The sequence below is a fragment of the Alexandromys fortis genome, unplaced genomic scaffold (assembly GCF_014885135.2).
Source record: "Alexandromys fortis isolate MF-2015 unplaced genomic scaffold, M_Fortis_MF-2015_v1.1 scaffold_14, whole genome shotgun sequence".
Classification (NCBI taxonomy): domain Eukaryota; kingdom Metazoa; phylum Chordata; class Mammalia; order Rodentia; family Cricetidae; genus Alexandromys; species Alexandromys fortis.
Window position 1 is genome coordinate 12,470,640 of NW_026067910.1, and position 14,578 is coordinate 12,485,217.

The 14,578-nt window shown below is 37.2% G+C and overlaps 1 protein-coding gene across 1 annotated transcript in view; it reads left to right on the forward strand.

Moving 5' to 3' along the window:
- The window catches only part of Nkain2 (sodium/potassium transporting ATPase interacting 2), a 1,001,586-nt gene that overhangs the window by 795,384 nt on the left and 191,624 nt on the right, over positions 1-14,578 (forward strand). Inside the window, exon 4 of the mRNA XM_050138196.1 lies at positions 4,497-4,697. Within this exon, the coding sequence (XP_049994153.1) occupies positions 4,497-4,697 (201 nt within the window). The remainder of the gene's footprint in view (positions 1-4,496; positions 4,698-14,578) is intronic.

The following is a 14,578-nucleotide window of genomic DNA, read 5'->3' on the forward strand; positions in this document are numbered from 1 at the left end:
GAGAAAGGAGAAGTACACTTTCAGCTTAATTTTTCTCTGAGCCTAACACTACTTCAAAAACATAAAGTATGTTTTTTGATGGGAAGGAGTTATTAACTCCTGGAAGAAATGTTATATAAGAAAGAAATTGCTCTCATAATTCACAACTCAGCTCAGTCATAAAAATATTTATATGGTCATAAATTTTATACTATAGATTTAATCAAATTTTAGGGAAAATTATGCAGAATTGTCAAAAATAGAAAAGTCCATGACTTAAACATTCTCATTTACACCTTCTAGAGGAATATATGGGTAAATAGTTTAATGATGGTATAATAATGCAAATATGGCATAATATATAGAAAATGAAAATGAGTTCCTTAAGAGACAATTGCAAGCAAATGCATATGATTGTTTTCAACAGGATACCAGGATATGGCAGAAACTATGGATAAATAATGCTATCTTGGTTATCAATTTTATGGAAAGTATGATTTTTAAGCTATATGTAAATAGTGGGCAATAAAATAGGTAATGCAAAAAACAAAGAAGTGAAATGTAGTGCCTGCCAATTATGCTGTTTGGTTCTGATAATCCTTAGCTATCAGACTTTAGCATTATAGATTGAACTGTGTCCCTTTAAAATTTGTATGTCGAAATCCCAACTAATTCTACCACCAAACGTGAGTTGATTTGGAAAAAACAGTAATTAGGTGTAACCAGTTAAGACTATTTTAGCCCAGGGAATTTTAAATCAATATGAATGAATTGCTTGTACAGAGGGAGTATTTGAAAGCAGCTCAGAAGATATTCTGAGAAATGAGAGCAGAGATCATGGTTACTCTTTGGGAGCCAAAAGAGTGCCAAACTCTACCACTATGTCATCAAAGGCTTGGTCAAATACTGTCTCTGGTTGCTCAGAGGAAACAATCTTGACTGGACCTTGAGAGCAGACTTTGAGCCACTGGAATAAAATGACAATAAATCTCTCAGTTTCTAAAGTCATGCAGTTTACACTACTGTGCGGTGTGAAAAAGTGTAGGCAATACACTAGAAAGATGAACGAGGCCAGCATGAGGTCTCAGTTTGGCAAAGTGCTTGCCTTGTAAGCATGAGAAACCATATTTGATTCCTAGAATCTACATAAACTGGAAAGGGAAGTTCTCTGGCCAATGAATTGAACCTAACCCCTTATCTCAGGGGAAAAAAAAACAATTTTTAACTGGGGATCAAAGGTACCATCCAAATATATTACATTTATATTAAAGATTGTCTTTTAATACCATGATACTAGGAAAGAAAGGGTTTTGCCAGTCAGATAGTGCAACAGGTAAAGATGCATGTTTCCTAGAATGGTAAGGTGGGATTGATTCTGGAAGATCACATCCTGGAAGGTGAGAACTGACTCCTACAAGTTGTCCTCTGACTTCCTCATCTACACGCCCACACACATGTGCACACACACAACACATGCACACACAAATACACAAATAAGTAAAGAAATGAATACAGATAAGTTTCTAGAGTAGTATCTTTCTTATGGATAGGTTTTGTTCTGTTTCTTTATTGTCAACATGTCAGAGCTTACTGAGTGAAGTGAGATAATCATGCTTTGGCTTCCTAGAGGCCTTCATCTGTTGCGTCCATTGTTTTTTATAGTTTAGCTATGTTTTAGTGGTGTATAGGTAATCACAAGTCTCTTCTCTCCTCCTTTCATATCAGTATTTAGTACATAAACTAATAAATTAATTCTGCTGATTACGGGAGTTCTACTGCACATAAACTCTGCTTACATTAATGCCTTAATGTAGTTCCTTCGGAAATTGTGGATACCTATTGCATTGGGGTGCTGAGAGTTTTCAAGGGAGAGGGATCTCGCAAGAGTCCTGACAGTCCCGTGCTTAATGAAATAGCCAACAACAAGATTCTTAGCATCAGTGGTCTGGGCCCTCGTTCCTATCTGAACATAAAGATCACCCAGAGAAACTAATTCATAATAATTTACAAACTTGTTTAGTTTTATTGGAGAAATAAGACTTGTCCCCCAAAAGATGAAAAGTAATAATACAAATATCCAATATTTCAGTTTCATAAAAATCCTCTCTACCATCCTTGCAGATGGCGCCTTGTGATTTCCTGTGAGAGAAGTAGGTCTACTAAGTTTCCAGCCTTACTGCATTAAATAACACTAGCTATTAGAGACTAGACTGGTTATTTCTGGACTATGTAGACCTGGTTGCCATCACTTTAAAATGGTTAATTGCCATTTTAAGCCATTTTCTTTGTCCTCTTGACTGATGATCCCTGTAGTTTTCTTTGGTAACTATATATTAAATGAGAAATGCTGAAATAGAAGCAGAAAACATTATTCTTTTCTCTTATAGTGGACCCTGAAAACCTTCCCAGATTCTGGTTCTAATGCAACAAGAACAAAAACATGACAGATTTCCAGTTTCTATGAAATAAGAACTCATCTGAAGTCACTATCATTCCCTAAATGGTCTATTTTACAAATGGAAGTAGCTAGTCAGAGCTGGTGGTGCATGTCTTTAATCTCAGCACTTGGAGAAAGAGACAGGTGGATCTCTGTACATTCTAAACTGGATCTGGTGTATACATCCAACACCAGGCCAGCCAGAGCTACACAGTGAGAAGTTATTTCCAAACAAAACAGAAGTGGCTTGCCAGCCCTATTATAAAATATGGAAGTTTCACTCAAAGTTAACTTTCCCCCCCCCCTTCCACAGGAAAGGACTGGTGTGTATATACCTTCTGTCTTTCATAACCATGCATTTCCTAATTAACAGTTATTGTTCCCACCCCCCTCCAGGCAGGAATATCAAAAGGAAAGAGTTAGTGGGACAGGAAAGGTATACAGGCGCCAACAAGATGTTTGGAGAATTACTAAACTGACTTGCTCACAATAAATTGCTGGACATTTCAGGACCACGGTCCTGTCTTAAGTACCAGCAGCAGGCACATGACTATCGGTTTATCTGCTTTACTTTTTTCGTAAGTTTTCTTTCTTCAAAATCTGGACATACAAGGGTCAACAGATTCAGCTGCTGTTGCCCAGCTAACAGAACTGCACTTCTTCTGGGAAAGCCTTGGGAAACAGCCACAGTTAGTTCTCTCGTCATGGACCACCAATTTCTCCCAATGTTCTTTACTTTGGACCCATCTTCTGTAGCAAAATACTTGCCTCCCAAAAGCATCACCCTTTTTTTGTTTGGCCACTTAGCAGGTAGCTTTGGCTGCACGCTTTATTTTGAGACTTAGTAAGTCTGAGTCTGTTGCCTGCTCTGTGTCTCCAAGTTTTCGAGACACTCTTGAAGCTTTTCTCCGTAACCTTGGGAAGAAAAGATACCCTCTCCCATCTTTCTCTGATCACCATATGGGAGATAGTGACACCACATCGGTTTTCTTGGTGTGCTCCTCCATTCAGTGTCTGAGTTCTTCAGCTGTGTCTTAATCCTTAGTATGTTCAGTGAGATCCGGTAGCTCCCAGTCACAAAACAGAGATAAAATTGTCTATACAGGTTCTGCCTAGACAGATAAGCACCTCACTCTGGAGTGGGAGCAGTTCGCTCCTATTACCCCATAAATCCATACCACTTACATTGACATAATATAGTTCTCACACTGGGAAGTATTTGATGCATTTCCCGTACCTTTTTTTCTGTTTGTTTGCCATTGACACCTTCTTGTCAGTATGTACCATCAATCAATTACATTCTGTACCATCTAATTCATTTAAAGAACTGAGATTTTATATCTTGATCCTTTAAGAATTTGCTGATATTTTCTAAGAGATGTTATGAGCAAATTCACAGAAGAGGTTAACAAGATTGGAGAGAATGATCAATACTTCTTTATACTCAAAGACTAAGTGTTTTATTCAGAAAGCTGTATTTTAATATAAAGGACATGAGAATCTTTGTGTTTTGATATCTGCAGCATCCTGGAGCCAATTCCCTGTGGACAGACTGGACCAATTTTAGTAGAAAGGGAAAACCAAGTAATAGTGTGTTGTACTAAGGACAGTTCTTTAAAATCCTGCCGTTCATTAGCTTCAACACTAAGGTAAATGCAGTCAAATTGAAATTCAGTTTGAAAAACTAAAATGTGTGAAAAATAAATATTTAGAGAGAAAAAGTGAATCAGATTTATAATAGCACTAATTTCACCCGATTATATAGTTTTAAATCTCTGGTGTTATAAAATTTCAAGTCTCAAAGGGACTTCAATACAAAAACATGGCAGTTATGTATTGGTAGATATTTTGATAATTTTTCTAAAACAATAATTTAACTGATACTATTATGCTCAGTCAAACCTTAAAAGTATAATCTCTATGCACATAAATACTTTAACTGTTTCTTTGAGTGCCTATAATATACACTAGAAAGTGGTGAGGGACCTATATTTTTCAAACAAGAAACACAAATAAGTCCATCCTAAGTAAATTAATATTTTCAGTTTTTTTCTCATCCTTACAAATTACCTTCTTGCAGGAAACAGACCTTATCCTGACATTCAATATTTCAATGCACCGATCTTGGTGGATGGAGAATGGACCAGGATGTATGGTGACATCTGTGACGCCTGCCCCCGACTGGGCCCCAGAAGACCATCGATACATCACTGTCTCAGGTTGTTTTCTGGAGTACCAGTACATAGAAGTGGCTCATAGTTCCCTCCAGATCATCCTCGCAGTAAGTGTTCAGAGCTAACCACTCTGGTGCTTTGGGGCAAACTCATTTCTGAGCAAACTCAATATAGATGGACTCTATGTTAAATGTGTGTGGGTTTTAGCTTTTCTAATTAATGTCATTTTTAATAGGAATTTGCTGGGTTAAACCAAATCTTTTTAAACCTGTATGTACAGCTTTTCCTCAGCAACTGACAAAGAGCCTTTGATATCAACCAGCATGTGAAGACTGATTATCTTCATTTGTGGTAGAATTTTCTAAAGATTATAAAAGGACCATTGAAAGGTTTTCATGTCTCACTGTCTTCCTACGTAAGAAGAAAGATTTCGATATGTATTTTTTATATCTTTATGTTTCTTTTGGCTGAACTGTTACAAATCCTTTCTTCTTTTTGCCTGGTATCTTTATCGCCCCCCCGCCCCCAATTTCACAGGTCTTTCACATTTTATACTCCCTCCTTTTCCAGAACAATTCATACTTTCTACAGCGTCTACCTCTAGACTTTTTATGCCTCAATATTTCAATTGTGATAATAAAAAACCCTCATTTTATCAGAAGTAAATAAAGCAACTAAACATCAAATTAGTGTCGAAAATGCTTACATTATACAAACAAATTATTTGCATTATTAGAATAAAGATACAAATAAAAATATTTTTTCCTGAAGAGACTTGGGAAACCTAACTTTGTAATTCTGTGAGATTTAGAAAGTTTACAGCTTTGTTATACATGAACGCGGGTGTTTATGTGAGCTCCTAAAACCATATATAGAGAGAGCTGTAATCAATATGCACAACCTTAAATTTCCTACCAACAAATAAAATTTGCTTTTCAGTTTTCTTTAGCTAATTTCTTAGAGGGTAACATTAACTCACAATTGAATAATAAGAAGCAATAAGTTGTATGTAAAATGGTATCAATGTCTCTAGATTTAAGAAAATCTTTTTTATCATGATATGAGATATTTCAGCTGAGTGTGGTGGTACATGCCTTTATTCTTAGCCCTCAGGAGGAAGAGGTAGGTGAATCTCTGTGAATTCAAGGCCAGCCTGGTCTACAGAACAAGTTCTTGGACAGCCAGGTCCAAATAGAGACACCCTGTCTCAAAAACAAACAAACAAAAAACCCGAGTAAAACCAAGAAAACAAAAAACAAAGCAAAGCAAAAAGATATTGTGTTAAATGATAGATGATAGATAGATAGTAGAGATAGATAGATAGAGGCTAGTAGGAATGCATTGTACTAGTAAACATTTCATAAGCCTCTATAAAGAACACTTTTAAAATGTATGTATTCCTAGCCAGAAATTGTAGAATGTGGCTGTAGTTTGCATACTTGGGAGGTTGACACAGGATCTTTGAGTTCAAAGAAACTCTGAACTGTGTCCATTAACATCTCAAAAATCAAACAAAAAACTATCAAAAACACTTTCTGTGTATGTCAGCTTGTGTTTCTGTTGGAAGCTCTAGTTTTCACATAAGAAACAAGGCTATTGGAGCCACCTTGAACCCAGTGGTCATAGATTTCCATGCCTAAGATCAAAATAGACATGGAGGATCACATTGGCATGCCCGTAATTAGAAGAAAGGGTTCATTTTTACAGCTCACTGTCTCCTCGTCCCAAAGAAAGAACTACAAATCTTTGCAGAGAAACCTACCTTCTAGAAAATCTGAACTATGTTCTTCCTTGAAATAATACCTTTTTTTTTTTAAATCTCAAACACGGACGAGCTCTTTCCTCTCTTCGAATGATAGAACCAGTCGCTAAATACACTGCACTCTCTAAGCAATAAAGTTCCTTTTCTGACAAAATATAGAAGAAGCATGAGATGGGACTTATAAGTCAGCTATTGAATCACCGAATTTTAGGAGATCATAGGGACAGAATAAAGAAAGGGAAAGTGGGAGACAGACTAAATATAGGAGAGGAGTATCCATGGCTTCCCTGAGAATAAGCATAGATTTTTCAAGAGTTCATTGGCCACCTCTTCTTTCCTTTTTAGGTGTCTTTGTAGTTTTAATCATAGAAATGTCAACTGTGGTAGCACTAAGGCATGGGTATTTAGATTGCAGCTAGATTTCATTAAAGTTAGAAGTTATCCAGTAGTCACTCTGGCAGGCATCGTATATTAAACAGTTTTGTCTAAGACACATCACAAAGTACATTTGATTTTCAAGAATCCTGGCTTTCAAGGGTCCTGTCCTCAGAGACAAACCAGGTCAACAGAGGCAAAAAGTGAAGTCAAGCAGGTAATGTTCTGGGTAGCAAAAGCATGGAGTGCTTGTCCCTTTGTTTGTCTACCAAAGACACAGTTTCGGCGAAGGAAGTCTTTTGTGATGGTTTCAATTTTGAAACGTTTTATCCTAAAACCCAGGAGGCAGAGGCAGGCAGATCTCTGAATTCAGGGCAAACCTGGTCTACAAGAGCTGGTTCCAGGACAGGCTCCAAAGCTAAAGAGAAATGTCTTAAAAAACGAAACAAAACAAAGAACAAACAAACAAAAAGAAAATACTGGTAATCCCCACATTATGGAGGCTGAGTCAAAATGATCTCCTCTATTTTATGCTATTTTGGGATACATAGCAAGTTCCAGGAGAACCTGGGTAAAACTGTGAAAACCTATTTTAAAAAAAAAATAAAGTAAATATTTTATTATTAAAAAAAGAAAATACTATTTAAGAAATTAAAATAATAATAAATGATTCATTTAAAATTTACCGGTACTACTAAAAATGCTGTAAGATAAATAACAAAATATTTAAGAGCTTCACATAAAAATCATGATTGATCATGCTGTAGCAATCCAAGGTGGCTAAATTTAAGCGTTTAAGGATGCCCCAAATTAATTTCCTCCTCCACATGAGAATCCTTAAAGTAATATGTACGACATATTTTGAGATGAGCAACCATTGAGAAAGAAGGAAGGAGAGAAGAAGGGAGGGAGGGAGGGAGGGAGGGAGGGAGGGAGAGAGGGAGAGAGGGAGAGAGGGAGGGAGAGAGAAAGGGAGGGAGAGAGAGAGAAAGGGAGGGAGGAAGGGAGAGAAAAGAATGTTCCACTTACACTCAATGGATCAAGAAGTTAAAGACCCCCTTGTGTAATTAAGAATAAAAGAGAGTCCTGACAACAGTCTGTTCAGACTGGCCCCTTTCGCTACTGTAATACACTGTGCAGATACTGGTCTCTCTAGCTACTATAACACGCTGTGCAGGTACTGGCCCCTCTAGCCACTGTAACGACTTTCTTTTTTTTCCTGTTTTTTAAAATTTATTTTATTTTGTTTATTGGGAAGTAGAGAAAATCTGGCTTATGATGACTTTCATGGCACTTTATTTATCAAAGTCTATCAAGGCAGCTTTGTCAGAGAAAAGTAAAATACTTCTGGAATTGATAGACATATAAAATACCTTTACACAGACACATTAGAGATGGGGATTAAACAAATACACCTTCTATGCAAAACATCTCATCATTTTAACTGAACTTACAATTTGACAAACTTCCACCTATGTCTCAATGACATATGAGATGTAATTTATGTGCATGGATGGTTATATATGATCATTTTTAGAAAGCTATTTGAATTTGTGTTGTGTGTCTATGTAACTACAGCTACAGTTTGATAAAACCCCATGTAAGATTTTTTGCATGCAGGGAGTTTCCACCGAACTAAATTGGGATATAGATGCATATGTTAGGAATATATACTATTCAAGGAAAAATTCATTACATAATAAAGCCAACCTTTAACAACTCAGTGCACAGCTCAGTACACACAGTACACCAGTTCACACAGTGCACATAGTCCACAGTGCACAGTACTCACAGTACATGGTACACACAGTACATGGTAGACACAGTGCACGGTACACACAGTACACGGTACACACAGTGCACAGTACACACAGTACCCAGTACATACAGTGCACAGTAACACAGTGCACAGTACACACAGAGCACAGTACACACAGTGCACAGTACATATAGTGCATAGTACACACAGTGCACAGTACACACAGTGCACAGTACGCACAGTGTTCAGTACATACAATACACAGAATATTCAATACATAGTACACACAGTACACAGAGTGCAGAGTACACAGTATACAGAGTGCACAGTACACACAGTTCATGGTACCACAGTACATAGTATACACAGTGTACAGTACACGCAGTGCACACTATACACAGTACACAGTATACACAATGCACAGTACACACAGTGCACACTATACACAGTACACACTATACACAGTCCACACAGTACACAGTATACACAGTCCACACAGTACATGCAGTGCACACTATACACAGTACACAGTATACACAGTTCACACAGTGCACACTATACACAGTATACAGTACATGCAGTGCACACTATACACAGTACACACTATACACAGTGCACACAGTACACAGTATACACAGTACACACAGTACACACAGTGCACACTATACACAGTACACACAGTGCACACTATACACAGTGCACAGTGCACACTATACACAGTATACACAGTATACACAGTCCACGGTACCAAAGTGAACAGTACACACAATGCAGAGAAGGTTAATCATCTTTAAGAGCCACTGTGACTGACTTCTCGTTTCACATCTTTGCATTGCTTCCAGAATGGAGAAGTGGCGTCCTCACCTGTCCTTTTTGTTTGTTCCTTCTTTGATGATAGTAGTGTTTATTTTGCAGTGTTGACTGTGGCATAGCTGAGAATACTTAGGACGTACATAATTAAGTTCTATGTACTTTTTGCCATTGGGATTGTTGTTGTTTTGCCAGCCTTGGGCTAAAAGTGCTGCTGTTCCCATAAGGGCTTGTCTTAAACAATGTTGTTTGCCTGAAGAACACATTTTCCTCTGGTCATTATGATCACTCTTACTGCAATGATGAAAGGATAAAACGCTGTCTTGAATATCTGTTCCTCCCCTCTGAGTTATTTTCCTTCTGATAATCAAATATTTAGTTCTATTCAGTGTAGTAAACATTTCCTGGTGCATGACCCTGTTGGCTTCTAGAAAAATAGAAAGATCTGGATTTATATACTTGAGGATGTACCAACCAGAAAGAAAATATATATTTGGCAGTACGAGTCTGGATCTCAGTACACACAGTACACAGTGTGCACAGTGCCCTGAGTATTATGTGCACTGAAGCATTGGAGATGTGGTGACAATGTGTTCTATGCAACTTGGGGCATAATCTTTGCTTCTTACTCTCATCCTGCATTCAACAAAGTCAGCTAAACTCTTACTCTTGCTTGTATCATCTTGGAAGTCTGGCTCAAACCTGCTTCCATAAACGGCTGTTCTCCCGTTATTGCTCTTAATTAATTCTAAATCTCTCTGGCTTTTTCTCTGTCATGGCTCAGCCTATTTTTCACAGATTCCTGAACCCTCAAATGCTTGTTACCCAATTGTTATATTTTCTGCCAATCAACTCCTGGCTAATTTTGGAAGTAGCATTCACAAAACCCAAATTTGCATTATACACATAGTTATCTTCCATCTATGGCCAAAGGAAGACAAGTATAATACCTCTATAATTGAGAAGAGGAGCTACTAATAATACAGCCTCCAGCCAAGCAGAAAACCCTAATGATGAGCCAGGTGTCAGTCTTCCAGCTTCCTCCGCCTCTGTTGCATTCAAAAGGCATACAGGTGTGTGCAGTTTTAATACAAAAAAAAAAATGGTTTTCAAATCCTCACATTTGCAAAAACACATTAGCAATGCGTGGGGAGAACAAGAAGGAGATCAGCTGGGAAATGGTGTTTTCATATTATAATCAAATTCTTACAATTTCTTAAGCAGTGTGTGACTGTTACTGCAGAGCATAGAAAGCACACGCACGTATGCTTTGACCATGTACCAGTCCTTCACGGCAGCAGAGGGGTTAAAAGCCTTTGCTCACAGACACAGTTGACTAAAAGAGAGTGGCCATGCTCCAGTAGCGAGGAAGAGAGCCAGCCTTCAATATGAATGCTCATAGGAGCCAATGAGTAATGGATACCTGAAGTACAAAACTCCAGGGTCTGTCTGGGCAAAGCATCCCATGATTGATTAGCTACGTCTCCCAGATGGGAGAGGAGTTGGTGTCTATGAGCCTCATATTCATTCTGTGCAAATTAGCTTCACTCCTGTAAGCAACACTATGGCAAAAAAATTATAAGATACACAAATATTATTTTAAGGGAAAAGATTTATTGTAATATCTTAAGTAATGGTATTTATTGGAATGATGTTAGAACTCAAAAAAAATCATTGGAAAACAAAGCCAGTTGATCATCTTTCCCCCCCCCCTCTGGCCACATCCAGAGAATCAATATTTCTAAATTTAATATAAACCTCACCAACCAAAATTGCTTGCCTTTGTTTTCCTTTATTTCCTTTACATCCGACACACTTCTAAATTCATAGCAGCTTGATTAATATTCTTTTAAGAGATGAGCAGAGGATATTGGCAAAAATGTAAATAAGCCTGGTATTTCCCACAGTCTTTAGAGGTGGCTTAGAAACCATACACAAATTACCAGGGATTCGTAAAGACTTTAGGAAAAGTTTGCGTGCTGGTGTGTGGCTCTCAGCTTCAGGTATAGCGGTTGTCACGTCATACATGCCTCCATCACATATCTTCCCTGGGCACAAAACTCTGTAGTTGGTAGTGTGCGTGAAATTGTTAATCAACAGACTGTCATTGGATAAAAGGGGATGAAAGAAGCATGTTCCTTCAGACCAGTTAATCACAGATATTCCCATTATTACAAGATAATAATTTGTATTTGGCATTTATGGTACTCAGGCTTGTCTTCTTTACAATTTTTTGGAACACGTCATCCAAGATTATTAGACTTTGGGTAAGAGTGTTTTGTGAGATCTGGAATTTTTCTAATGTGTATGATATGTACAGGCGAATGGGATGATTATTACATATGCTGCTCCTTGGGTCTCCTTCAATCTGGAAACCCTCATCTACGTTGAGTGGATTGTTAAAGATTTGGGTCCTAATATTTATGTCACTAGGACCTTGCTATGCAGCATGTAGAGTCATGAGATTGTTTGTCCTAAAAGAAATAGCTGGGGGAATGGGATGATCTGCTTCTTGGCTACTGCTATATTCAGAAGTCATATGGTTGTCATGGGGATATCCGCTTTTATACTTATTTAAGTGAAGAAATAAGACAGACTTCTCCCTTTTTTTCTTTTTCTTTTTTTTTTTAATTAGTTTGAAACAGAGTCTTTCAATTGGTGGCCCAGGAGTGCCTCAGACTACAGGCCCTCCACCTACCTCAGTCTCCCAAGTACCAAGATTATAGTTGTGAGCCATGACACCTATGTAAACAGATTTGCTGATACAAAATGTAAATTTGATATATCTGCCGTATTTCAGAGCAAAAAATTATTTATCCATTTATAGTATAATTTTTATCAAACTATTGTGCTACATAAACTTGTATGTAGCACAATAGTTTGATAAAAATAAGCCAGAGCACATGACATTTTAAATTAACAAAATATTATATTATATAAAGACACAAATGTAAAGTCAATAATCTTTCACTATTTTACAAACATTTTAATTTAATCAGGGCCGGTGCATTTAAGAGATTCTGGGGTATGATTAATAGTTGTTCATTAGATCTTTGTCATGTTTTTGATATATTTCCCAGAAATTGTTGCAAATTGAGCAATTTCCAGTTCTTTGCTTTCATTAAAGTAGAAGGAAAACCTAATAGATTTGCCAGTTGGCAGGTTATTTGAAATAATTATGTGATAGAGAATGTGTAAATTGTGGCATGCAGCTTAGAATAAGTCACATAAATTGGGTAACATCACCATACAAAATGTTCTCACTACTTTGATATTTAAGAACAAGATTTTTCAGGGCTTACAAGTAAACAATATACTAAAATATGAATCATGCTGAGTTGTCTCATTCTAGTACTAATAGCAAATGCATTTCAAATAAAAATTTAATTTGCACTTAATAACTTCGATCCACTTTTATTATTGACTGCATTATTTTGATCAGTTGTATAAAATTATAACTATGTCTATAACTCAAATGCAAATACAATTCAACATTCATCTCTCATGAACTCAGAGGAAAAAGTTACATTTAAATTTATGCATGTTAATATAATGTATAAAACAAATTATGAATATATATGATAATTCAATGCAAAGTAGTGTGAGATAATGGGCAAATTAAAATCAAATAAATACATTTCATTAGGAAAATGTTCTGTGAAAGTAGTGAAGTAGAACTGTAAATTCAAAACAACGCCACAGAACCTATGATCCTTAAAAACAGCCTGGGATTTGTGTTTCATTTTTCACACAATATATTTTGATCATATTCTTTCAGATCCTCTGTATCTTCTGTATCTTCCTCCCCACCCAACTTCATGTTTTCTCTAACTCTATTGGGGGGGGGATAAAAGTACACACACATGCACCAAAAAAGAAAAAAAAGAAATCCAAAAACAAACACTGAACAAACAAACATGGAGTCCATTTTGTGACCCATTCTGTGCTGGTCAACACTGCCAAGCATGCAGCCTGCTTTTGGGTATGGTAAACACACCCAGAGTTGCTCTATGAATGAAAACTGAATTTTCCCTCTCTCAGCAGTTATAAGTTGCAAATATCTGTTTGGTCAGAGAGTGGGACTTGGGGCCTATTTTCCTTTATCTCTGCTGGGATTTTGTCTGACAAACTTGTGCTGGGCTGATGCGTGTTGTCAATCATAGTGCGTTTGAAACTGCACCATCCTAATTTGTCTGGAAAACAGTTTCAACACCTCTGGTTCTTACTGTCTTTCCTTTAGCAACAAGGTCTTACTGTCATGTTGTGGAGGATACCAACAGCATTGTCATTAGTTTATAATGTTTGGAGTGGGGGTTCTAGGAGATCCCCTTTGACCAACAACTATAAATGATGTTAACTCATTCCTCATACTAGAGGTTTTATTTAGTATCGTATGGTGTCTAATTTGGGAATTGTCTCCTCCATTATTGATGTGGGAGTGATTTCTTACTAATAAAAAAACTGCCTAGGCCCATTTGATAGGCCAACCCATAGGTAGGCAGAGAAAACAGAACAGGATGCTGGGAAAAAGAAGCTGAGTCAGGAGTCGCCATGATTCTCCCACTCCAGACAGACACAGGTTAAGATCCTCCCTGGTAAGCCACCTCGTGGGCTACACAAAATATTAGAAATGGGTTAGAACAATATGTAAGAGCTAGCCAATAAGAGGCTTGGAACTAATGGGTCAGGCAGTGTTTAAAAGAATACAGTTTCTGTGTAATTGTTTCTGGGCATAAGCTAGCCATGCAGGCAGCCGGGTGCCGGGGACGCAGCCCCGCCACTCCTATCCTTCAACACATTATATGGTAACTTCATCTAAATGAAGGTTAGATGGAGAGAGAGATAAATTTATATGTATATGTTTATATATTTATTTATTTCTACAGAAGCAGGTTTCCATTTGACATTTCAAAAAGCCTTTAGTGTTGCTCATCCATCCCCATATTTTCTCCTCTGTATTACTTCCTAGTCCACCCCCTCCCCTTTTAATTCTTCCCTTTACAACACTGCGTTCCATTTACCCTTCCTTAGAAAATCCCCTCCTCCTGCCTAGTCCCTTACTAACCACCTATCCTCTGTGGCTATTGCGAATGACCAACCCATAACTAAAGCTTAAAAACTAGTATTTATCTGTATAAAAAAAATGAAGTGTTTTCTTTTTGAGCCTGAGTTACCTCACTCAGGATCATTCTTTAGAAGGAATTTACCTACAAATTTCAGTGTTCTTAATAGTTGAATAATATTTCTTTGTATAAATATATAATCCACTACCCATTCATCAA